Source organism: Lepidochelys kempii, chromosome 27 (assembly GCF_965140285.1).
Source record: "Lepidochelys kempii isolate rLepKem1 chromosome 27, rLepKem1.hap1, whole genome shotgun sequence".
Classification (NCBI taxonomy): Eukaryota; Metazoa; Chordata; order Testudines; family Cheloniidae; genus Lepidochelys; species Lepidochelys kempii.
In genome coordinates this window covers 15,616,339-15,641,076 of record NC_136406.1, presented here as the reverse complement: position 1 = coordinate 15,641,076, position 24,738 = coordinate 15,616,339, and the positions used below count along the sequence as shown (strand labels likewise).

The window sequence follows — 24,738 nt, the reverse complement described above, 5'->3', positions numbered from 1 at the left end:
ACAGCACTGGTTTTGTGAAGGTCCTACATAAACTTTGTCTTTGGTCAGCTTGGGACAGGGAAGGGTGAACAGGCTTAGCAGACGCAGGAAAAGCCGATAACCTCTCCCTTGCCATCAGCTTTAGCATCCTGTGGCCAGATCCTGGTGGTGATCTCTGACTTCAGCGGCACTGGGTCAATTGACACCAGCTGAGGATCCGGAACCTAGGGGCTGCTACACTGGATCAGACCCCAGCGCCCCTGACAGTGGCCTGTCTCAGGCAGGGGCCAGCGCCGGGTGTTTCAGAGGAAGGCACGAGAACCTCACGGTGGGAAGTTAGACTCAAAGATTCTTCCTATCCCTGGCCAGGCTATTTCAGGCCAGATCCATCCCTGGTGTAACTCTCTTGGAAGGAATGTGGCCCCTTAATAACCCTAGCTGCCACAAGCTATGCAGGGCACAGGTGCTGAGCATTCACACAGCTCAGGGGCCCTGCAGCCGCTCCATGTCCCCAACAATCAGAGACTGTTTCTATCTAGCAGCCCAATGTGAAGCAACTTGGTTTGCGGTTTTTGTTAAGCCCCAGGGGTGCTCCCAGGGATACAGACTCTCCCCAGATCAGCCACTGAGGACACAGGGCAAGTTGGAGGTGGGAGGGCTGCAGGGCCGGTCCCACGCTCTGCAATCCTGCTCCCGGCTGCCAAGGTCATGTTCGAGGTGCCGCTTCCCAGTGCAAGGGGTTGCTGCAGTGGTTGTGGGTGGCTGTGTTTTCTGTGTTGAAAATGACTAGCTTAGGTCAGGACTGATTCTAGCGGCCCTAGAACATGGGTGTGGAGGGGAAGGGAGCTCCCTGGCAGGCAGGGAGAATCCCAGGCGTCTGCAAAGACAGCGTGAAGGGCAGCTGTGCATGCCTGAAACTGGGCTCCGGCCAGACAGTCCCTTCTGGGCTGGGAATCCAGGCAAGTGACGGTGCACCAGGCAGGGTTGATGCACGAAGGCCCTGGTCACTTTTCAGTCCCCCTTGCTGGAGGCAGACAGGATCTGAAGTTCACCCCGGCAAGCCCCGCCCGGGCTAGACGAGGCAAAGAGGGGTCAGCTGACAGGTTCAAGGTGACTCAGGGAAGGAGTGGTTTACACAGAATTAGGCAGTGGCCTCCCCGATCCCAGGCCGGATGAGCACACGACCTCTTCACCCCTTTGCCTGAACCTGTCAGGGCACTGAAACCGATGGCAAAGCGCCCGTTCAACAGGCAGGCAGGGCTGTTTTCCGGTAGTCTCTGAGCCTCAATAGGTAAAGAAAACCAGCCCGTCGGCAAGCGGGGAGATACAAACAGCGTTGGGTATTTAGGATCCTTTCCTCCCAGCATCAAAGCAACCTCACATTGCTCAAGCTTCAATGTGGCTATATGTTTGTGAGTCATAATTAAATAAACGATAACATGGGAAGTGGATCAGGGTTTAGGATTTCCATCTGCGGTCAGGAGGAACCTGCCACATTGGTGCCAGACACAGATAAGCCCATGACAAGGATCGGTGGAGAAATTCCATATAAATCCTGCTAGTTATTCTGAATGGCTCAGTGAAGGTGGGATTGCAGAGCAGGGAAATCTGCCAGTGACCTTGGCTATCAACGGGTTCTGGGATCGTGCTTCAGGGGTTCCTCAGACCCACCCCTGGTTGGCCAGAATGCCATCAAAACATCTTGGCCTCAGACAGAGCAGCGGCAGGGCAAGGGGATGGAACTGACCGTGTTTATATGGATCTAGTGATGTTTTAAGAACTGGTTAAAATTTCTCATTCAAAAAAATGTTTCTGATCAAATCGAGCCTTTAAAACAACATTTTTTTTTTCCCTCGCAAGTTTTGTTTCTTTCAAAATTTTCCAGGTTTTCATCAAAAAAGCAGAAAAGTTTCTGCCCCCCAAAAGTCAAAAAATCTCCTCCCTCGAGTGTGTATTTTCTTGTACATTTCTTAATGGAAAATAGCAGCATTTTCCGACCACTTTTACTGGCATTGGTTTGCTTTGGGGTCTCTGGCTGAGTGAGGCGGATTTCAGACCAGGGGCTATGTGGGTGGCAGGCCTACCTGCCCCAAGGGATGCCAGAGCAGGGGCCTTTAGCTTTCAGCCCATACATTGCTCTAAGCTCTTCCTCAGTGTGACACACCCTACAGATTGAAGCGAGAGAAGCAACTAACTCCTGGAGGAAGTCCCAAGGTAGGCGCCATGAGACAGTTTTGCTATGCCCAAGAAGCACATCTCACACACCAGCCTGGGAAACGTGTCTCCTGTCAACAGCCTTGGCAGCTTTCCCGGCAGGCAAGCACAGGTGATGTTGAGTTTAGAAAGAGTTCCTTGAAGTCCCTGCCCTTCCTGTAATGACTGGTTTTAAAGAAGGATCTTTGCTGGTGTCATGGGGTAATTTGTCTTTGTTTTGGCTGTTGACACGTTGCTGGTTGCACATGATATGCCTGCTTGGAAGTCCATGAAAAAGATCTTGCTCTGGCTCTGCTGATTTGGAACGGCTCTGCAATATGTGATGAATACTATGACCTAGTTATTGGGGTGTTTACTGTGTGTCTATACTGGATTACATCAACAGGGCTACCTGGGAAAACAGGCAGGCAGGAAAAAGAATGGCTCAAGAGAAGCCAGCTCTCATCAGGTACTTAAGACTCTTAAGGGACAATGCTGGAGCTAGTAGCTTTGAGCATTCTGGCTCTCTGGCCAGCAGGACTGGTTTGGGCCAGAAGTCTAAGAACAGAAGAGCTGTGGGAGGATTAAAAGGATCTGTCTCTCAAGGGAAGGGGAGAGTTGTTTAGAAGAGGACCCCGGCTGGGACACAGGCAGCCACTGGGGTGACCAAAGAAGTTAGGTCTGCCTAGGTCACCGTCAGGGACGCTGAGCTGTTAGACACACCGCTAGATTGTCTGATGCTTTAAAATCCCCTTTTGTCCTTACTACAAAACGTTTACGGAGCTGTCTGGTCACCACGTTCGGCACTGGGCCCAGACTTCCAAAGAGAAGAACTGTGAATGCTGAACGTAGCTGGACCTGGGTTGATTGCCAGGGCACTGTGGCCTGGTCTAAGCGTGGGAGAACTGTGAAATTCCACCCAGGATAGGGAACGGCAGGAGGGCTGGGGGCAGGGGTGGGGGGAGTGCTGGCACTCAGGGAGACCAGAGAGTCCTGCCCTCTCTGGAACCGACAGAAGGCACAAATCAGAGAACTGCTGGTTACTGACTTCAAAGACGGTATCAATGACGATTATTATCCCTTTCACCACCTGGGCAATGAACAACTTGTTCTGCAGGTGCGAGCCCTTATTTCCCAACGACTGGCCTGTCGAAATGTGCCAGAGAACCCAAGGGATAACTGTTAACGCTACCTGACCTAAATCTGCACTGCAGCGGGGCTGGCCTGGCCTTGCTACCGGGCACCGCCGCCCGCCGCAGGGTACAGGCAGCCCTGGGGACAGTGCAAAACTGGGGCGGCGGAGTGTGTGCGTGGGTGCGTCCCTCCTTTGAAAACCTCCCGAGCAACCGGTCCCCTTTTCTTTTGCATCCCACCAGAGCAGGCTGGTCAATTGCAAGTTGAGGCTCGATCTCCTTTGGCTGGTCACTGCGCATTCAGCAACACAGTGGGGGGGGGGGTCGGGGTGCCCCCTAAACTACCCGAGTCGGGGGGGGGCTATTTGGACGGGTGAGCTGGGGGGGGGGCTGCGTGCACGCCACGTCTGAGCCCTCACGCTTTGAAGCCGCAGGCAGCGGAGTGGCTCCCCAGGAATCCCCCCTGCTCCCGCCGCACGGGCTCCCGCACGCCGCAGGGCCCCGGGAACTACAAGTCCCGCCAGCCACCGGGCTGGGCGCGCGCCCCGGCCGCCTGCTGCTGCGCGCGCCCGCCCGCCCGCTCGCCGAAAGTGTGTCACTGGGGCACGAGGCGCTCCCCGGGAATCACATGGTGGATGCTCCGGAGCCGCGTGCCGGGGACTGCGCAGCTGCGGCGGGTCCCAGGCAAAGGGGCTGGCGCCGGAGCCCGGGCAGAGCGGGAGCAGCGCGGCGCCGGGAGAGGCAGCGGCGCGCCGAGCTCCTGTCCTGCCGGTGCCCAGCTCTGCAGCGGGGCGAAGCCCCGGCCCCGGCGCGTCCCTTGCTCCCGGGAAGGGAGTTTCTGAGCCGGGCTTGGGTGCCCGCGCGCCCCCAAGGATGGCAGCTCTGGACCCCAACAACAACACAGGTGATTTGCCCTTCAGATCGGCTTGTTCCCCGTCTCCCCGCTGCCCCCCCGCCCCGAGCCCGGCGCGGCCCCTCCGAAGTGGGGGTGATGCGCCCCCCCCCCCCCGTGCAGCGTGTGGGCGCCCCGGCCAGCCCCACTGGTTCCTTCTGCCTGCAGGGTGCGAGGGCACCGCTCCCCCCCCCCGTCTCTGCTCCTTCCTAGCCGGTGCTCAGAGCCCCCCCCCGCTTGTGCGGGCTGTTGGGGGTGGAGACCCGGTCTGCCCACCCTGGGGCGCTCTGGGGTCCCCCGGCGGTGCGGGAGCTGGGTGCACGCGGCTGCGGGGGTTCCCACGCTCCCCGGGGCGGCTCTTGTGGGGGAGTGGGAGGGGCTCGGTCTGAGCTCTCTGGGGCTAGCGGACTGGGAGGGGGCCCCGGGCCCCCGCTGGGTGAGGAGCAGGAGGGGGTTCGGGTTCCCAAGCTACCGTCGGCGTGTATTGGATGGGGACGGGGGCAGGAGGCAGCGCCCCCCGGCTCGCTCCCTGGGACCCCGGCCACGGGCAGCAGCGCAGCGCCCCCCGGCCTGGGACCAGGGTTAATCCGAGCAGGGAGCAGCTCCGGCTTCCTCGCTGCTCTGGTGTTAGGGGTGACCCCCCCCACCCCCATGCCCGGCTCCGGCCCGGCGGGTGCTGGCTGGACGGGGGGGGTCAGTGGGGTCACCCATCGCCCCCACTTCGGAAGGAGTCAGGTGGCCGCTGCTGGCTTCCCTGCCTCAGCCAGCTCCCTTGACCCCAGTGCAGGGGGCTGAGTTGGTCCCCACTTTTCCCTGGGGTGGCATCCTGGCCCCCCCCTCCCAGGGCTGCGGCCCCCCCTCCCAGGGCTGCGGCCCCCCCTCCCAGGGCTGCGGCCCCCCCTCCCAGGGCTGCGGCCCCCCCGGCGCTCCCTTGTCACCCCTCCCAAGGCTGCAGCCCCCCCCCGGCCCCTCCCCCCGGGGCTCCCCCTGCCTCACGTGTCCCCCTCCCTGGCACTGCCACGTGCGGACTTTGTTTTCCTCCCTTCCCCGCCCCGCCCCGCCCCCTCCCATTGGTCGCCTCCCCCGCAGGCCCCGCCCCGTGGGCTCCCGTGACGTCACACCAGGAAGCCTGGCGCTTCGTCTCCCCGCCCTTTTCAAAGTAAAAGGAAGCAGCCGCGCGGGGCGGTGACGCCATCGCCGGGGCAACGAGCGGCGGCCAATAGCGCGGCGGGGGCGGAGCAACGCGTGATGGGCAGGGCCTGGGGGCGGAATAGCCACGTGCGGCCAGGACACGTGGAGCGGGGACGTGAGGCTGACAGAGCCGCGGAGAGCCTGGGAGTCGGGACCTCCGGCGGGCTGAGCCCCCCCCAGCAGGACCCCCCCAGCCTAGCACGTGTCCCCCCAGCCCCCCAGGCTGAGCCCCCCCCGGACCCCTGGCCTAGCCCCTGCCCCCCCAGGCTGAGCCCCCCCCAGCAGGACCCCTGGCCTAGCCCCTGCCCCCCCAGGCTGAGCCCCCCCCCAAGCAAGACCCCTGGCATAGCCCCTGCCCCCCTAGGCTGAGCCCCGCCCCCCCCAGCAAGGCCTAGCCCCTGCCCCCCCAGGCTGAGCCCCCCCCAGCAGGACCCCCCCAGCCTAGCACGTGTCCCCCCAGCCCCCCAGGCTGAGCCCCCCCCCGGACCCCTGGCCTAGCCCCTGCCCCCCCAGACTGAGCCCCCCCCAGCAGGACCCCTGGCCTAGCCCCTGCCCCCCCAGGCTGAGCCCCCCCCCCAAGCAGGACCCCTGGCATAGCCCCTGCCCCCCTAGGCTGAGCCCCGCCCCCCCCAGCAAGGCCTAGCCCCTGCCCCCCCAGGCTGAGCCCCCCCCAGCAGGACCCCTGGCCTAGCCCCTGCCCTCCCAGGCTGAGCCCTGCCCCCTCCCAGCAGGACCCCTGGCCTAGCCCCTGCCCTCCCAGGCTGAGCCCTGCCCCCTCCCAGCAGGACCCCTGGCCTAGCCCATGCCCTCCCAGGCTGAGCCCTGCCCCCTCCCAGCAGGACCCCTGGCCTAGCCCCTGCCCTCCCAGGCTGAGCCCCGCCCCCCCCAGCAGGACCCCTGGCCTAGTCCCTGCCCTCCCAGGCTGAGCCCCCCCCCCCCAGCAGGACCCCTGGCCTAGTCCCTGCCCCCCCAGGCTGAGCCGACCCCCTGCTGAGTCCTTGGGATGTTGTGAAGGCCAAAGGTATGACAGGCTTGAAATAAGAACTAGATAAGTTCCCAGGGGGACAGGTCCGTCAATGGTTATTAGTTGGGGTCGTCAGGGACGCAACCCCAGGCTGTGGGTGTTCCTCTGACTGCCAGAAGCTGGGACTGGACACCACGGGATGGATCACTTGATGATTGCCTGTTATGTTCATTCCCTCTGAAGCACATGGCGTTGGCCGCTGTTGGTGGACAGGACGCTGGGGTAGATGGGCCATTGGTCTGACCCAGCCAATCCACAGGTCCCCCCTGCCACCTTAGGGCTACCCCAAGGCCCATGACCTGCCCTAGAGCCCTGGTTGCTCTCTCAAGGCTGTGCCTCTCCCATCTCATGGGGTGCTGACTCCTCATGGGGGTCTGTCTGTCTGTCCCCCACACATCCCCCTCTCTTATCTGGCTCCCATCACTAGCCTCACACTCTTAGATGTAGGTCCGCTGGGGGGGCAGGTCAGGGCTATTTTCCCTAGCGTAGGGATGGGCTCTGGCACAGAGAGGTTAAGGGACTTGCCCAAGGTTACACATGAGTCTGGGAGAACAGGGAATTGAACCTGGGTCTCTGAAGTCCTAGGCTAGGATCATGAGCCCTGCATGCTCCTTACTCTCTGCCCTATAGCCTGGCTCCATGTGCTGCCCCCAAACGGGTCTCCGGGAGGGAGTTTTGCCCCACAAACACAGGGCTGAATAAAAGTTGGACGGCAAAGCGGTTGCCATGGTGACTTTGTCACCCCAGATGATGACTGTCTGACTGGGGGCTCACTGCCCAGCATTACCCGCTGCGGGTGTGTGTACCAGCTGTGCTCTGCGGGGGGAGGGACACATGGCCCTGTCGGACAGCGTGCGTGAGAACAGCGCTGGCCACATGTCGAGGCGCTCCTGACTCCTCTGCAGGAGGCTGGTGTCCTCAGCAGTCCTGCAGCCTGGGTGGGCAGTGAGATTTCAGGGCTCACCGCTCTCACGTGCCCCATGTGCCTCCCACAAGCCCCCTTGGACAGGTACCAGTCTCATCTGCAGAGCCCTTCCCAAGGCTGGAGGCAGCCTGGGGAGAGCTGGCTTTTGGGCGTGGTGAGCGAAGCGGTTGGGGTTTTGTGACCTACTTCCAGAGCTCTGTTTCCCAATCTGTGCTATTTAAAGACAAGGAAACAAATGCAGCAAAGCTGACGCTGCAGCTTGAGAATGATTGGAGCGAGGGGAGGGATTGGCGGCTGGCGTAGCAGACACTGCTTGTCCCTACATACACACAGCACCCTCTAGCTCAGCCGGGATTCCCCACCCCGCCCTGCTCCCTGACTGAATTCAAAGCCTTCCCAATTACGCCTCATTTAAAAAAAAGCCAATTGATTTTCCACCTTGCTGGTGTTGAAGGAGGAACCAGTGCTGAGGGGTCTCAATGCAGTTGACAGGGGGCTCTGGTTTTCCTCCCGTGTTCTCTGTTTATAGCTCTTGGTAGCTCTGTTCCCATTGGAAAAATCCTGGCAGGAGACATGATTTCTCCTTCTGTTCCTACGTACCAAGAAGCAGCAAGGTGCAGAGGTGTGTGTGCGGGTGCAGCAGGGAACAGGACTCTTTCCCCCTTGTGTTGTAGGGAGGGGGCCTGGCTGCATTATCTCCTCAGCACCTGGCAGGAGTCAGTTTTCTCCCTAGGGTTGGGCTGGGTGCAGATTGGCATACCTTGACTTTCATACCCACTGACACCAGCTGAGGGGCAGATCCAGCCTGCTGGCTTTAAAACCTGCTGGCCTTACCTCGGGCTGCCAGCCTTTTAACAGCAGCTAAGTAAACGTTTCCCCAGTGAGCGTTTAGTGACTTAACCCCTGGCATGAGCCTCTCTCATGCAGATGCCGTGTATGCAGGTGGCTCGGAAGCCTTCCCGGGTGGATGAGAGAAGAGTTTAGTGATCCAGACCTGGGCCTTGGCTGCTTTCCTGGGGTCAGGAGCAGCAGTTGTTGGGCTGGAGGGAATAGTGACGAACAGGGATGAGACCTGGTGCAGAAGCAGATCGCACACGTGATCCTCCCTGCTTGTTTGTGGTTTGTTTCGCAAGGATGATCGTGTTTTTGCAGGAGGCTTCCTGGTCTCCATAGTATTTAGGGCTTGGCAGGCGCTGGGCATGGAGTCCCGCTGCCTCATCATTGTTGTTTTTCCTCTTAAGCGGTTTGGGTTTTCCCCAGTTCCCCCGGTAGCCTCCCCCTTTCCCCCACTGCTGCTGGCTGTGACACCTGCTCCCATCCCTGCCTCCCAAGGCCCCCTTGGCCGAGCTCCCGGTGCCCAAGATCTGGTCCCTTGGCCGCCTGCCTGCCCCAGTGCTTCAAACCCTTCCCTTGTGTGCCTGGGGGCCCAGCTGAGCCTCCCTTCCCAGCCTGCAGATGTAGGTCAGCAGCAGCTGGAGCATTTCAAAGCTCCAAGAGGAAAGAAGTGAGGGAGAAAGGCGAGGAGGAAGCAATGGCAGACGTGTGTAATTGCAAATCACCGGTGGTGCCTGCAAACCTGGCTGCCTGGAAGGGCCCGGAAAGGGTAGCCAGATCTTCAGGGGTGGGGGGATGTGTAGGAGAGGAGGTGGGGCTGGGGGCGTGAATGGACAGATGGACACACACATGTACATACTCCATGCATATACAGCCCCGCATGTATGCATGCCCCACGTACCCCCTCCTGCACTCAGACATCCCCCCCCGTACAGCCCCCTGCATGCACCCACTAGCCCAGACGTCAAGTGCTGTTTCTCTAGGTGTGTCATTGACTGAGGCTTAGGAAGAGCGTAATCCCTGAGGGGAGGGGCTGCATTTCCGGTGCTCCCCGTCTCCCCTGGCTGCTCCCCCCACCCGCGCTGCTGCCCTGCCTGTCCTTGGCCTGCTTGCTGCAATGCTGCGTCTTTCTACCTGTGCGCGACTGCAGCCTCCGCAGTGCAGAGAGGGGAGCTGCAGCTAAGGGACCTGGCAGGCTGAACCTGTGGGCAGGGGCTTCCCTCGCACAGAGACGGGGGGGGGGATCCAGGGTGCACCCTGGGGGCGGGGGGGTTAACACTAGACTGGCCAAGGCTCAGTAGAGTTGTGGCCAGGGAGAGCCCTGCAGGGGAACAGATGTGCCCAGCAGCAGTCCAGCTGCTCTCTGTCAGGGTGCTACTGGATTCCAGTCCCCCCCACCGTGCCCTTCACCCAAGCGCCATCAGGGCCAGTCTCAGCCACCCCGGGGCGAAATCCCCAGTCTCCTGGGAGGCAGGGCTGGCCCCAGGCTGTCTGGTGCCGGGTCAGTAGGCAGGAGGGTGAGGCCAGCTGGGCTTTATCTGCTATTGACTCGCTCCCTTGGCCTCCCCATGCCTGACTATCTCCACAGGGGTCTGTGTGTGAGACAGGAGGGGTGTTATTGCTGGGGACTGGCCCCCCGGGGGGGGAGGCAGGTCCAGAGCAGGGGTGGCACAGTCAGGGGCGTAGAAATCTCGCCTCGCCCTCCCCTCGCTGTGCTGTGATTGCCTGTCCCAGAGACCTGCCCAACTCATTTCACACATGGGCCACCGAACAGCTGTCAGGCGGGGGCAGCTTTTGCTCACAGCTGGGCTGGATTGAAGCTGGTGCCCCCTTGATGGGAAAGGCCCCGTGTCTCATTCCTCTCACCCCCGCCCTGAGCCATCTCGTCTGGGGAGGCCCCCCCAGCACTCACCTCGAGGGGGCGGCGCGGCCCTGGTCTCAGCCTCTCGCTCTGTCTCCCCAGGCGGCGTGATCAGCTACATCGGCTCCAGCGGCTCCTCGCCCAGCCGCACCAGCCCCGTCTCCCTGTGCAGCGACAGCTCCGACGGCAGCTTCCAGTCCGGCTCGCAGGCCTTCCCCTCCTACTTCCCGCCCTCGCCCACCGGCTCCCTGACCCACGACTCGCGGCCCTACGGCGCTGGGCTGCAGGGCTCGCGGGAGGATGGCTCCCCTTCCTCCTCGTCCTCCTCTTCCTCCTCCTCGTACAGCTCCTCCGGGACCTCCCCCGGGGGCCTGCAGGTCGCCATGGACGACGGGAGGCGCGTCTCTCCCAGCAAGACCACCAGCAACATCACCAGTGAGTGCTGGAGGTGGGGTGGGCACAGGGTGTGGGGAGACCCCTGGGAAGGGCTGGGAGTGGTGGCTGTGGAGGGGCCCGGGGGTAGCTGTGGGTGGGCACTGGGGTACCTGTGGTGCCCTCTATCCCTGGCTGTTTCCCCTCGATCAGTCTGTCCTTGCAGGTGGGTGCTCTCTGGACCCCCTGCCCTCCCCAGCATGGCAGGCCACATACCTGCTGGGGATGCCGTGCCCCTGAGAGCGCCCCCGTCTGAGCAGTGGTGGGCACAGCAGCTAGACCTGCGCCGGGACAGCGGCCCACCACGCAGGAAGGGAGACAGCCTGGCCGCCCCCAGGGGCTGGCTCCTGAGCGGGGCTGGACGCTGCAGCCTCTCACCTGCGTGTCTCTTTCCCCTCCCAGAGCTGAACGGGATGGTTCTGCTTTGCAAAGTGTGTGGAGATGTCGCCTCAGGCTTCCACTATGGGGTCCATGCCTGCGAGGGCTGCAAGGTAAGGGGGCGGGACAGGGCAGGGCAGGGGGAGCTGTGGCGACAGGGGGCTCCTGCTGATCCAGCCCAGGTGGCTCAATCTGGGGAGGGAGGTGGGACCAGTGTCCTAGCACCTTGTTAATGTATTACCCCCCCGTCTGCCCCTCCAGCCAGCCAAGGGACTCGGGCATGGCTGGCAACGTCACACCTCTCCAGACAAGGCCTAACTATTCCCAAGTGGCTAATGATTGCGGGGGCCCTGCAGTGGCCAGAGTTTCACAATATCGTCTGGCCTCTTTGGGAGTCCAACTGGAGATGCCTTAAAGTCACGAGCCACTTGTGAAAATGTCCAGGCACTGAGCTTTCAAGGGATTTATTTTGGTTATTTTTATCCTCGAACTTCTGTCGCCTCCCTTCAAACTTGGCTTCATCTTCTTCTTCCCGCCCCCTGTCCTCGGTGGGGCCCAGAAAACAGCCCGTGTTGGATGTTTAGCGTCAGGCGCTTGCTTTCTCCCAGAACATTGGTGGTTTTCGGCACTGTTGGGGGAGAACGATCCTGTCGTTGGCTCCTGCGTAACTCGCCAACAGCTGTGACTGACCAGAAACGTTCACCGCTGGAGCATGCCAACGCTCGGTCCCGAACGATCATTGTTCCTGGGTCAGGACAATGATCGGGGGTGTGGGATGGAAATGGCGGCTCCTTGGGAATTCTAGGCAGGGCTCTGGCGACTGGACAGCACTTGGCTTGTTTATAGTAAACCTGGCATTGAAGGTAGCTTCAGCTGAAGGAAACAATTATCTGGATTTTTTTCCCTCAAGCTTTGTCATTTCTGCTGGCTGCAAACAATTTCTCAAAGACAAATGCCAGTGGCAGGTCAGCGTGGAGGAGCGTGTGGCCAGCCCACGGGGCAGAGCTCCATCACGGGGTCAGGGCCTTGCATCCCACAGTGTTTTCTATCGTCCGCCTTCCTTGCTGTTTGAGATTGCCTGGCTCTGCCTCCCCGTGTCTCACCCTGTCTCTCTCTCTGTCTGTCTCAGGGTTTCTTCCGACGCAGCATTCAGCAAAACATCCAGTACAAAAAGTGCCTGAAAAATGAGAACTGCTCCATCATCCGGATCAACCGGAACCGGTGCCAGCAGTGCCGCTTCAAGAAATGTCTGTCAGTCGGCATGTCCCGGGACGGTGAGTTCCCGCCTGGCGTGGTGGGGGAGGAGGCAGGGCAGGCTCCCCCCGGCACTGTGGTGCCCTCCCCTCCCCCTTCCATAATGGCATGCCCCGAGCAGTGTCTGGCTTCTACGCACTGTTCAAATAACACATCTTCCACACCCCTTTATTCGTGGTGCTGAGAGGTTGTGGTCAGGGATCGGGGTCCCGTTGCGCCAGGTGCTGCACGTCCATGAAGCCCCTGCTCCAAAGGGCCCGCGCTGTCAGCTGGGAGGTCATTGTTGATTCCCCTGTTTTACTGGGCGTGTGGCTGGCCCCACGGACACTGGGTTGGGATGGTTCCGCAGCTGGGTTGGGAGCTCCTGGCTCTCTGAGATGCTGCCGCTAGGCCAGGGCGTGTGCCAGTGGCTATGAGGGGGAGTGGATTGGGGAGGGGAGATCAGCTTGCTCTGCCCCTGTCTGCTGCCGTGGGGTGCATGGTGGTCTGGAGGTGCCTGGGTCGCTCAGCGCAGCTGCGGAGGGTGGGGGGCATCTGCTGGTGTCTGGGCCCCCCCCCGTATGCTAATCTCCATCCCCCCCGTTTCCGCAGCCGTGCGCTTCGGGCGCATCCCCAAGCGTGAGAAGCAGCGGATGCTGGCGGAGATGCAGAGTGCCATGAACAACATGGCCAACAACCAGCTGAGCGGGCAGTGCCCACCGGAGGGCTCCCCGCTGGGGCACCCCCAGCCTGCCAACCCACTGCCGTGCCATCAGCCCCAGCTCCCCGCCTCCCCACTGCAGCAGCAGCCCTGCTTCTCTCAGTTCCCCCAGCAGCTGACGCCCCCCCGCTCCCCCAGCCCCACGGAGGCCATGGACGACGTCATCTCGCAGGTGACCAAGGCGCACAAGGAGATCTTCATCTACGCCCACGACAAGCTGGGCACGGCGCTGCCCTTGCCGCGGCCCTGCGACGACAACGCCCGCAACTGGGAGAACCGCCGCTGTGCCAACGGCTACCAGGGCAACAGCCTCTATCGCCATGACAACAACAACCTGCCCCACCCCGACGCCTCCCACTTCCCCGCCTGGCACTCCAGCTCCTGCCCCCAGAACAACATGAACAGCCATAGGCTGTGCCCCACCGGCTACCCCTCCTTGGCCGAGGATGCAGAGACCCCGGCAGGCCCATGGGAAAGGGGCACCAAGGACATCCTGCTGGTGAGTGCCAGAGCCCCATGAGGGTATTTCCAGCTGGGATGCGCCCCCCCCCATGCCTCAGGGTATTTTTAACCTCTAATCACTAGTAATCGTCTGGTCTCTGAGGCCAGAACATCAGAGCCGGTCCCGTCCCTGGCAGTGTGGAGCTGAGGCCGCCTTGGTGGGGGGCAGAGGGGGATGTGGCATTAAGGCCCCAGAGTCGCGGGGTTTTATCTCTGTTAAAGAGGGAGAGGAGTTTTGCAGGGATTGGCTCCTGCTGGGTCCCAGTCACTGGGATCTGGTGCAGTGGCCCCGGTACAGGGAATGGGGCTGTCTGGGGCTGGGGACCGGCCCTCTCGCGCCGCGTCTGAGGTCGCTCCCCCCCCCCCCCCCAGGCATGCCCCATGAACGCGCACCCGCACGGCAGGAGGGGCCACACCGTCCAGGAGATCTGGGAGGATTTCTCGCTGAGCTTCACGCCCGCCGTCCGGGAGGTGGTGGAGTTTGCCAAGCACATACCGGGCTTCAAGGACCTGTCGCAGCACGACCAAGTGGCCCTTCTCAAAGCCGGCACCTTCGAGGTAGGTCTGGGGCCTTCACTTCTCCTGCCAGTTGTCCTCGGCAGCAGCTCTCCGCTCACAGGGCCCCCCTCGGGGGCACTGCCCTGCGGTCGTTAGCAGTGGCTGGGCTGCAGGGGCGCCTGTTTCAAAGCAGCCCATGAAACCAGAGCCCTGGGGCCTCCCCCAAAGCCAGTTACTGAGCGAGAGCTGCTCCCTCCATCTCTCCCCCCGCCCCAAACCAATCTCCTGTAATGGGTCCCTCTCCTTAGGGGAGGGGGCAGCCCCACTGGGCGTTGATTCCTGTGGCCACCTCTCTGGCACCCCAGGAGGGCAGCGACGCCTTGCTGGGTCTGTGCTGGGGAACCTGCTGTCTGTTCTCCATGGCCACTGTGCCCTTGGTTCTGCCCCTTCCGATCGCAGGTGCCTGGTCCGCGGCCCTGCCCGGCTGTTGGGAGCCCCCGGGCCTGGCAGGGCGCGTGGGCCAGGCCGTCACCGCTCTCATCTCCCCCGTGCCAGGTGCTGATGGTGCGATTCGCCCCCCTGTTCAACGTGAAGGAGCAGACCGTGATGTTCATGAGCCGGACGACCTACAGCCTGGGGGAGCTGTGGGGGATGGGCATGGGCGACCTGCTCAGCTCCATGTTCGAGTTCAGCGAGAAGCTCGGCTCCCTGGAGCTCACCGAGGAGGAGCTGGGTCTCTTCACCGCCGTCGTGCTGGTCTCGGCAGGTGGGTCACGAGCCCCCGGCTGAGCCACAGGGCAGGGGTCCGGGCGTCCACTGCCTGCTGCTGGCATCCAGGGTCAGGGATCTGGGAGAGCAGGCAGGGGAGGGGAATCTGGAAGCAAAGATCTGAATGGAACCAGGCGGCTGCGATCCCAGGCGGGAGATCTGGTGCGTCAGGGGAGGCAGGGGAAGCTGGGCCGTGGGCTGCTGGTGGTCTCTCCCCGGCTCACGGTGCGTTTTCCCCCCCGCGGGACAGACCGCTCCGGCATGGAGAACACGGCGTCAGTGGAGCAGCTGCAGGAGACCCTGATCCGCGCCCTGCGCACGCTGATCCTCAAGAACCACCCCACGGAGACCTCGCGCTTCACCAAGCTGCTGCTCAAGCTGCCCGACCTGCGCACCCTGAACAACATGCATTCGGAGAAGCTGCTGTCCTTCCGCATCGACGCCCAGTAGGGCTCCCCCCGCCCTCCCGCCCCGGGACCCTCTGCAGAGAAACCCACCAGACTCTCTTGCTGCTGACGAGGCAGCCAGGACAGAGCCCCCTGGGGCGGCCGACCCCTGTAAATAGTGATCTGTGTATATTGGAGTCATGTTCTCTGTTGCTGCTGCCCCCCGTGGAGGGCTGGAGCCCAGCTCTGTCTGAGCCACACGGGAAATAATATATTGAAACCAACACCATGGCCTGGACCGTCCCTTCGTGAGCGAGCCAGGCCCCTGCTCCTGTCCGGCGGCGAGGGCACCCCTGCCTGCTGCTCGCTGTGAAGGGGGAGGGGGGAGCTGGATGCCTGGGTTCTGCTTTCTGTGGGAAGGGGATAGGTGTGCGGGAGCCACGACTCCTGGCCTTTAGCTGCAGTGCTGGGAGGGCCGGGGGCCAGAGTGGGCCGGGAGCTGGGACTCCTGGGCTCTGTTCCCAGCTGCGCCACCAAACGTGCTGCAAGCCCTTGGGCAAGTGGCTCGCCGAGCTGGGGAGTTTCTGGGGCCGGGCCCAGCAGCGACTCCAGCCTAGGCACTGGCCTCGCCCCAGCCGTCGGCGTCAACACCTTGAACCCCAGCCCAGGGCATGTGGCTGGCTGCTGCAGCGTGCCCCAGCCACCATTCCTGTCCCTCAGGGCATGGGGCACGCCGAGTGGCTGCAGGGGAAGGTTATCCTGCCTATGCCCCCCCCCCGGCCTCACGGTAGCCCCGGACCCAGCTCATGCCACGTGCTGGGGAGGACTCTAGCTTCAGCCTGGGCAAGTGAAGTGCAGGCCTGTTTTGCCAGGTGACTGCTGCCCCCAAGGCAAGCTGCAGCGCCCCCATGACCCATAGCACCAGGCTAGAAATCCCCTCCCCCCCCCGCCCCAATTTGGCTCAGGTATCCCTCTGGGTGGGGGCAGTGCCCCACAGCCCTGCCCCCCAACGCTCACCCCCCATTCTGCAGCCTCCTGGGGTGATAGGGCGCCCACCCCTGCCCTCCCGGCTGGACACAGAAATCAGAGGCCAGCGGGGCGGTGGGGGTGGGGTTGGTTGTTTTTCATCATATATTTATTACATAAATATATAGTAAAATAGACCAGCAACAATTACCATAAAAATATCTTTCTTTAAAATCCTGACCAAAAACACAAAGGGTTTAAAATCGCACGTCACAGACACTGTGATTGTCATGTACAGCAGCAGCTCTCTGCCGCCCGGCCCCCTCCCTCGTGGGGCACGGGGGGATACATGGGAGGGGAAGGAGGGTGGTCTCCCCTCCCTGCCCCGCCCCAGCCCCCGTTCCCCCCAATGCACTGAGACCCAAACATACATTCAGTAACTCCTGCCACTAGCCTTCCACACCGCCGCAGCCGCGGGGCGGGAGCCACAATGCATAGTACATGGGCGGGGGAGGCCCCCCCAATGACTGGACACAGCAGGGAAGGACCCCCCCACCCCCCCAAAAGCGCCAAGCGAGCTCACGGTCTCTAGAGATGGGCTGGATTTGAAGCTGCTCCCCTCCCATTTCCCCCCCCCCACAACCCCTCTGCAGAGCTGGGGGGGAGGAGGTACCAGCTCCAGAAGCTAGGAGGTATGTGCTTGCTGACCAAATACTGACGGGGAGGATGTGGGAACATGGCGGGGGGGGCACAGGCTGCCTCTGGCATAAATAGGGTCCCCCCTGGGGGTCAGCCCTCAGTCCCAAGGAGGGAGTCGGGGGGGGCCAGGAGGTGTTCATGCCACAGTCTGCCCACTGCGTGGCTGAGCTGGGGGGGTGGCCCTGGGAGCAGAGACAGAGGGGAGATAGCGACACTGGATAATGCAACTGCAACGGAGACCAACAGACGTGACCCGGAGCCGCCCCGGGGGAACAGCCAGCAGGAGGCAGCATGGACCCCAGCCACAAACCTGGGGTGTCACGCAAGGGTGGGGGCCCAGCTAGGCCCGGCCCCATTGGCAGAGGGTGTATGTGCACGTGTCCCGTGGGGGGGTGTGCCCGGGGGTGTGTGTGCACCCAGGGGGGGGTGCGCACACACAGGGGCCTGGCACTGAACCCCCCCATCCCCCAGGAGTGAAGTTGTGGCCCCCCAATGCTGGGGGCGCTTTACACAAGACAAACCACCTCCCCCAGTGCACCTCCCCCCAGCATGTTTGAGCCCTGAATGCCTGAGGCCCCCTCCCCAGGAATGGGGGGGGGGTGTCACACCTTGCCCAGGGGGGAGGGGTTGGCCTGGAAGCCCCCCCAGGGAATGGATTTGTCTGAAGGCTCCTGCAGACTCCCTGCCCCTTGGCAATGGTGGGAAGAAGGGAGGTTGTTGGGGTGGGGGTGGTTTTAGCTGGTGTACTCCCCCAGGCTGAGCCCCCCCACCCCAGGCTGGCTGTCCAGGGGGACTGGGGCCCAGCTCCTGAGGGGGCATGCATGGGGGCAGAGCACTGCCCGCATAACCGGGAGGGGCCTGGGAGAAGGTCACTGATCTTCCTCTCTGCACCCGCAAGGAGCTTCCCTGACCCCGCTTGGAGGGTCTAGGCTCCCTCACCCCCAAGCTGGGGCTAAGCACCTCCCCTCCTTCCAGGGCCGGCAAAGGGCTTGGCCCCGCAGGAGGCAGAGCGGGGCTCTCTGGGGGGTGAGCCCCACGCCAGGGACAGGGCAGGGGATGCCTGTCCTCCAAGGGAGTCCCCCCACCGCTCCCTTCTAATGCTGGGTGCTGCATAGCTCCTGGGGGGCCCAGCTGAGCCCCGGGGCTGGGGGTCTCGGGGGGTGCAGGGATATGTAGGTGTAGCACACGCCACAGCACGCAGCACCCCCCAGTGCGTACGCAGACCTGCTCACACCCGCAAGCCTCGCACACCCGAGCCCCCAAGGAGAGTGAGGCTGGCTGGACGCCAGCCCAGCAGTGCCCCTCTGGCTGGCCAAGGCAGAGGGGCACGGCCTTTGCCAAGGGGAGCAAGCCCCAGCGGGTGGCTGAGTGGTGGAGGGGGTGGAGCAGCTGACCGGGCACCCGGGAAAGCTGCGAGGAGAAGAGAAGAAATGGCGCTGGGCAGGTGATCAGTCAGACACACGTGTCCAGACCTGGGCGCGCGCACACCCATGCTTGCACACGCGCGTACACAGACCAGCGCACACGCAGACTCACAGACGCAAGGGCACACGTGCAAACACAGACATGCACACCCCACGTGCAAACACACACACAGACCAATACAAGCGCCCCCCCCCCCCCCGCCGCAGGGTTTGCAATAGGGACCAGGCCACTGGTCCAGCCCTTCCCCCACCGCGAGCAGGACCCTGTCAAGGCCCTGCCGTCTGCCCCCCTCCGGGTCTGGGTGCCGTTTCCCTGAGCAGGGGGGATGACAGCTCCCCCGTCCCCTGGGCCTTCAGCACCACCTCCGGCAGGGTCAGGCTGCAGAACCGGGCCAGAACTGTGCCCCAGTCCTGTGCCAGGCTAGCAGGGGGAGGGGCCAGCTGAGGGGGTCTCATACCGGGTGAGGGGCAAGGGGGCCGAATTTAGAGCCACCTGTGGGCAGCCAGGCCCCTCCAGCTCTGCACATTGGTGTTTGGGCATCCGGCTTGGCTGAGGGTCCTGCCAGCTGGCACTGCCGGTGGCCAGGGACCTGGTCAAACACCCGGATCCCCCTCCCCTCCCTCAGAGACCAAAGCAACCAGCAGGACTGGGGGGCAGGGGAGGCTGAAGCTTCCTGACGTCCGTCCCGCCCCTGCCCCAAACCCTATTTCCTAGACAAGCTGCTCAGCAGAGCGGAGGTAAGCAGGGCAGCGTGTTTCCTCAGGACGGGGGCTTCACAGTGTTCCTAGGAGCTTAAGACATTTTGCACCAATAGTGCAAAGAGACGAGGTCACAGCCCACCCCCAACTCAGCAGCCCCGTTGTCTCTGAACCGACCTGCCTGATGCTGGAGCCCGCCCGGAGCGAGCGGCTGCAGAGCGTGGCAGGGACTGGGGAGCAGCACCCGCCCTAGGCGGTGTGATGGGGGGGGGGGGACGACACCATGTGTAACCCTGTGATCAGACAATGGGGTGGGGGGACAGTCGCGTCTCCACGGGTTTATAGAGAGGCCCCAGAATCAGAACCACCTCCCCCCACACGGGGGTTTGGATCAGAACCAGCCTTTCGCCTGGGGTTTGCAGAAATCAGAACCAGGCCCAAGTTGACCCATTTTAGCCCCCTTCCTCCAGCACAGACCAGGAACAGCTGAAGACGCTGTGCCCGTCGCTAGCCACTTGGTGCCAAGCTGGAGTGCTGCCAGGCGGGGAAGAGACTGCCGGGTTCTGAAGCCGATTGCTAGCCCCAAGCGTTCAAACCGGAGCGGTTTTATTAACTCATCCAATTTGGGTCCCTTTTCCCTGCCCTCCAAGCTGCACTCGCTTCCTGCTTTCTAGCTTTTCTCCGCAACCACCCCAGAGAAAAATCTTTTTCTTTTTTTAAATGAAAGCTGAAGTTTTCCCCTAACCCCATGACGCTGGGAGCTGGGGCTTTACGAAAAGCATCAACCAGTGGGAGGAGAGCTGGCAACGCTGAGTAACGGGCCGGGATACTGCAGCTCACACCACCCCGGGCAGGGTAGGACCGATTACAGAAAGCCAGAATATCTGATGGGGAAACGTCCTCCTATATTGTACAGAATGGGCCACGTCTCCAAGCATGCGGCACCCACCCCTGGGCCCAGGTTTTCCACGGAGCCTGCGATGCTGGGTGCCGAGATTGTTTGAAAACCTGGGCCCTTTGTGGGTGCCGGGCCCTCGCGTCTCCACCGCTCCCGAACACAGGTTGCTCTGGGAATATACTGCACCAGGCAAGGCTAATACCAAAGGGGGCTCCAAAAACCTCTCTCCCCGCCAAAGAATCAACTCCTTCCATGGCTGCCGCTGGCTCCTGTGCCCTGGTCACAATGCTAATGGGACAGCTCCTTGGCCTAGGCCCACCACGTCCGGGTTCACGGCGGTGGCTGGGCCCCTGGCCAGCACACCAAGCTTTACGTCAGATCAAACCAACCAACCAACCAACAACAAAAGGTGTGTGGTTTTTTTTTTTGTAAAATAACCCGTAAAAAGATTTTTTTTAATTAAAAAAATTTATATATATAATTATATAATTATATATATATATATATATATATATATATATATATTAGCTTAAATCGGAGCGGCGTTAAGCCTGTGGTGGCTCTCCTTATCCAGACCTGAACCTTAAACGGTACATTCAGAATAAGCCGATCCCCCGCGCCATGGAGCAGCCCCCGCCCCCCCACCCCCGTTGGCCTCTCGACTGAGGTAAGAAAAAGAAAATTCACGCCCTAAAACGGGTAAGGAACAGCTTAAAAACGAACTCCCTCCACTGGATATTGATATAGATGGATAGATACAAATACAAGGCGCAAATCATTGGCCGGGGGTTTGCGGACAGACAGCTGGGGAAACGGGGGTGCGTGGGGGGGGGTCCAAAGCATGGCTGACTACCAGTAAGTGCCCCCTACAGGCAGGGGTAAGTGAGTGCAGCTTCTCCGCACAAGGAGTGAAATTGAAAAGTCCAGAAAGTCTGACGCCCTTTGGGCCTTAGATCTGCCCCCTGGACGTTTAAATTCCTCAGTGACTGTTCCCCCCCAACCCCACCCGCTTTAAGAGAAAGAAAAGGGAAAAGCAGCGGAGGAGAAACTGAAGAGCCAGGCGGGCCAAGCCCCCAGGGCTGGCTAAGTGCAGAGGGACAGGCAGCTCCTTGCTACGAGCGCCGCGTCTCGCGCTCGCGGCAGAGGCTCAGCGTTAAGGATGGGTCGTGCCGGCGCCCCCCCACGGCTGCTGGCAGGCTGCAGGGGTGGGTTATTCCAGTGCCTTGGGTGCAGTCCCCGACAGGCGGTGCCGTGAACTCGCCTGCGCTGGGGAAGCCGCATCGGCCAATGCCGGGTTAAACGCGCAGGGCCCGGCCGAGCTGGGATCGGAGATGGGGGGGCACCCCAGGGCTGAGCCGGGTCTAAACACGCCTGCCGCGTCTCCTACGCCTCGTGCTTTCCCAGTGTGGGTGGGCCTCGGGCTGGGGACATGAAGGGTGACGGTGGGCGAGGGGGATCCCTGGGCACAGCAGGGAGTGTGCAGGGCCCATCCTGGTGACCACGGGGCCCTGGCTGTTGGGGGAAGTGGGGTGGCGGTGGCAGGAGAGGGATCAGCATGTCAAGCGGGGACGTAGACAACCAAAAAGCGACTCCGGGCCCAGTACAACTGAACTGCCCTGGCTTGGCCTGGCCCTAGCTCCCCCACGTGCCTAGAAAGGGGGACTCCCGGCCCCTGTGCCCAATAAGTGCCATTTTCCAGGGCTCCCCCATCCCTCCTCCCCCCGCGCGCCCCTGCGTCCTGGAGAATCAAGGCTTTGAGGTGGTGAGGAGAGCTAGGCACTGGGATGGCAGTGCTGGCTGGGACGGCCTAGCTGGGGGGACAGGAGAGCACATGCTGCAGGCCAACACAGGGCAGAGGACTGACGGCGTTAGTGCGAGCGGTGGTGGGGAGGGGGCCATCCCATAGAAAGCGCGTGCTAAGGGCGGCCACCGACCCACTAAAAGCATGGGCCCCATGGGGAGCGGCGTGGGTGGGGCTCAGCGGATGGTCCTCCCCGGCCCCTTGCTGAGGAAGGGGTTCTCCCGGGGGCACGTTATCGGAGGTGATGAGCAGATGTTCCCTGCCCTGGGGGTATCAGAGTCAGACAGGCCACTAGAGGGGCAGGGACCTGGGCAGGGGGGGAGCCATCCAGGCAGAGCTGGTCAGAAAAGAGGCAAACTTCCCCATAGAAAATTATGACTTTTTGGCAAAATATTGAAAACTGCAATATTTCCATGCAAAATGGCACCGTGCTGCCTGATGGGAGTTGTAGGTCGGATGCCTCACGCTCCCATTCTCCTCCAGGGGCTGGTTTCTTGGGCTGGATTCCATCCCCCATGATGCCCCAGTGACTGTTCTTGGGCAGGGGGGGCCCATGGGAGCCTCTGGCCATGGTGCATCATGGGAGATGGAGTCTGACCAGAGAGTCCATCCCATAGAGATGAATGGGAGCTCGAGGCCCTCAAACCACAACTCCCAGGAGGTACGGCGGCACAAGTCCGAATTCAGCTCTAAGTTTTCTGGTGCTTGTTCCCTCAACGAAGCATCAAAACTTTCCGTGGGGAGCAGACTCTGCATGAAAAAAAATGGCTCAAAGGAAAACCAAATTGTCCTGCGAGAGATTGTTTAAAGCCAATTTTTTTGACCAGCTCTTATCACCCCTCCCGCCCCCAGCACAGCCCCCAACCCCTGCGGGCTGAAGCCCCTCTCCCTTGACAATGACTGCTTCGCCTTCGGGAAAGTGTCGGGACTACAGCCCTCGGCAGACGCTTGCGCTGGGGGAGAGGTGGGTGTGCTGGGGGGATTGAGGTGTCAGGACAGACCTGCCTGCCCCATCCAGCCTAAGAGGTAGATGGGCCGAAGTGGCGGGTTTTTGCGGGGGAGGCGGGAAGAGGGCAAGGGACCTGAAAGCCCAACCTCGGAGCCCCGATTCTCCAGTGTGGCAGGGAGCTGACATTCTCCGGTGGTCCAACCCTGCAACCCTGGCATGGGGTTCAGCTGGCACCCTGGCTTCGCGCCCTGTAGTTCGATGGGAAATCGAGGCACCCCTGGGAATCTAGCCAGCGATTTCCCGCTGGAGTTTTGTCTTTTAATAAAAAAAAGTGCATTTGTCATTCATGCTCGGCTCCATGGCCTGAACACCCCCCCCCTCCTAGCCTCACCCCCTCTCCCTGCGCCCAGGTTCTCCCCGCTAATAATTTAATAGCTTTTCTCTTCTCAAAGTGCAGTTAGTTAATATTTTAGCCTCTCAGGGAGGGAATAAATGCTAAAAAGAACAAAAACAAAATCACCTAAGGAAATAATAAAGGAAACAAACGCTCTGACGTCTGGGACTGTCCTGTGCAAACAAACAAAATTCATAAAGTCCGTGGAACGAGAGAGGTTTATTTGGGGGAAGCCGTGAGGTGCCAGCTGAGCCCAGTGCCAGGGAGGTGATGGGACGGAGAATACTGTGTGTGGGGGGGTTCGTCCTGCAGTTGGGTGGAAATCAGGGCTATGTATCCATCCCCCCAACATCCCCATAACTGAGGGGTTCAGAGGAAAGGAGATCCAGGTTCCACTTATCCTCCCCTGCTACTCCAAATCCAACTCCCCCCAAGCCAAGCCCATGTTTTGTGTGGTTTTTGAAAAGTTTTGCCCCTCCCCCCACCCCGACAGCAGCCCTGCCCCCATGGTCCCACCCCCTCCACGGGGGGGGGGGGGGCGGCACTGCCAGTTGACACCCACGCGCAATATTTAGAAAAACAAACCAAAACGAAAAAGAACCAAGTAAAACGTGTCCAGGAGGGGCTGGGGGCGGGGCTCTCGCCCGAGTCCTGGCCCCGCCCCCTGGCCCCCTCCCCTCCCCCCCCGCCCTAGACTTCCTGATCCTCAAAGACCTCGAGGAAGAGGGGTGGGAACAGCTCGGTGGGGCACTCCACCTTCATGTGCAGGAAGCGGCTGGCGTGGCAGGCCCCGATCATGCGCAGGTCGGTCACCTTCATCAGCAGCTTGGGCCAGAAGTGGGGAATGTTGTGTTTGCGATAGTTGATGTAGTGTTCGAACGCCAGCAGGTAGGTCTCCTGGCACTTCTCGATCTTCTCCACCCGCAACAGCCCGGTGCGGTCTGCGGGCGGGACGGGCGTCAGGGGGCCACGCAGCCTCCGCCCGAGGGTCGAGCCCCACAGCTGCCCTCTGTGCCTACCGCTGGCTATCCGCCCCTCTCCATCCAACCCCCACACCGCGCCCCCCTCTATCCACCCCTCCCTCCCCACCTCTTCCCCTCTGCCCCCCAGCCGCCTCCCCATCTGGCTGTTCAGTCCCATCATTACCGCTGTATCTCCACCCCATAGATGCTCCTTTATCCGTTCATCTCCACAACTACCCGCTATCTACCCCACCCTACCCCCACCTAGCCAGGCACCTGGCCCCACCACAAACTCTCTGTCTCCAGCTCTCTCTGATACCTGAGCAACGGCTCCGGCTCTGGGCTCGCTGGCTGCACCGGGGACTTTGTCTCCTGCGCCCTGGGCCTCTCCCCCGGCGCTCTTAGCGGGCACCAGCAGCGGGAGCTTCACCCTCCCTACAGACGCTGAGCTGGTGCATCCCCGCAGCGTGGGGACCCCAGCAAGGGAAGCTGATGGGGGGGCGGGGGCAGGCCATGGAGATCTCAGCTGAGCTCACAAGGGGAGGAAGGAACCGCCCCCTAGCCCCATGGGCAGCATCGGCCATGTGGCCTGGTGCATGATGGGAATATCCCTCCCCAGCAGCAGGGCCCAGTGGGTGAGGGGGCGGCCGCCCCCCGCTGGCCCTTACCTGAGGACATGAGCAGCACGGCCTGGAGCAGGGCCACCTCCGTGTCGTCCAGGTTGAAGGCGGAGAGCGACTTGCCCAGGTCGAAGATGGCGTCGGACACCACGCCCAGCCCGCCGTTCTTCAGCTGCTCCCGCTTGACGGCCATCTCGCCGCTCAGCGTCAACGTCTCGCTCTCGGGGTCGTAGCGCACGGCCGCCCGCAGCGACATGATCTCCATGCAGCAGCCCTTCAGCAGGATGATCTGGTCCTCGCAAGGCAGCTGCCGCGGGGCGGGGAGAGGGGGAGTCAGACACGTGGGGGGTGGGCAGGGTCGGGAGAGACCCTCGGCT

At 61.9% G+C, this 24,738-nt stretch overlaps 2 protein-coding genes across 4 annotated transcripts in view; one reads left to right on the top strand and one right to left on the bottom strand.

Moving 5' to 3' along the window:
* The first annotated feature begins 3,938 nt into the window (after positions 1-3,938).
* NR1D1 (nuclear receptor subfamily 1 group D member 1) lies at positions 3,939-15,235 on the top strand. 2 transcript variants are annotated; one of them, XM_073326416.2, is made up of 8 exons: positions 3,939-4,209; positions 10,135-10,467; positions 10,867-10,955; positions 11,972-12,116; positions 12,688-13,295; positions 13,670-13,855; positions 14,351-14,561; positions 14,814-15,235. In XM_073326416.2, the coding sequence occupies exons 1-8, from the start codon at positions 4,179-4,181 to the stop codon at positions 15,011-15,013; spliced, it is 1,803 nt and encodes a 600-aa protein (XP_073182517.1). In that variant the 5' UTR covers positions 3,939-4,178; the 3' UTR covers positions 15,014-15,235. The 2 variants fall into 2 exon arrangements, with proteins under 2 accessions (XP_073182517.1, XP_078706898.1); XM_078850772.1 differs by lacking the exons at positions 3,939-4,209; positions 10,867-10,955 and having other exon boundaries at positions 10,239-10,467.
* Positions 15,236-22,979: 7,744 nt separating this feature from the next.
* Positions 22,980-24,738, bottom strand: part of THRA (thyroid hormone receptor alpha) — a 39,336-nt gene continuing 37,577 nt past the window's right edge. For both annotated transcript variants that reach the window (XM_073326418.2, XM_073326417.2), the window contains 2 exons: positions 24,410-24,668; positions 22,980-23,720 (listed from right to left, as the gene is read on the bottom strand). In XM_073326418.2, coding sequence (XP_073182519.1) covers positions 23,470-23,720; positions 24,410-24,668 — 510 coding nt within the window. In that variant the 3' untranslated portion in view covers positions 22,980-23,469. The remainder of the gene's footprint in view (positions 23,721-24,409; positions 24,669-24,738) is intronic.

Coding starts and splice junctions, on each gene's coding strand:
- NR1D1 (XM_073326416.2), top strand. CDS start 4,179: ATGGCAGCTCTGGACCCCAACAACAACACAG. Junction 12,117..12,687: donor AGTCGGCATGTCCCGGGACG/GTGAGTTCCCGC, acceptor CCGTTTCCGCAG/CCGTGCGCTTCGGGCGCATC. Junction 13,296..13,669: donor GCACCAAGGACATCCTGCTG/GTGAGTGCCAGA, acceptor CCCCCCCCCCAG/GCATGCCCCATGAACGCGCA.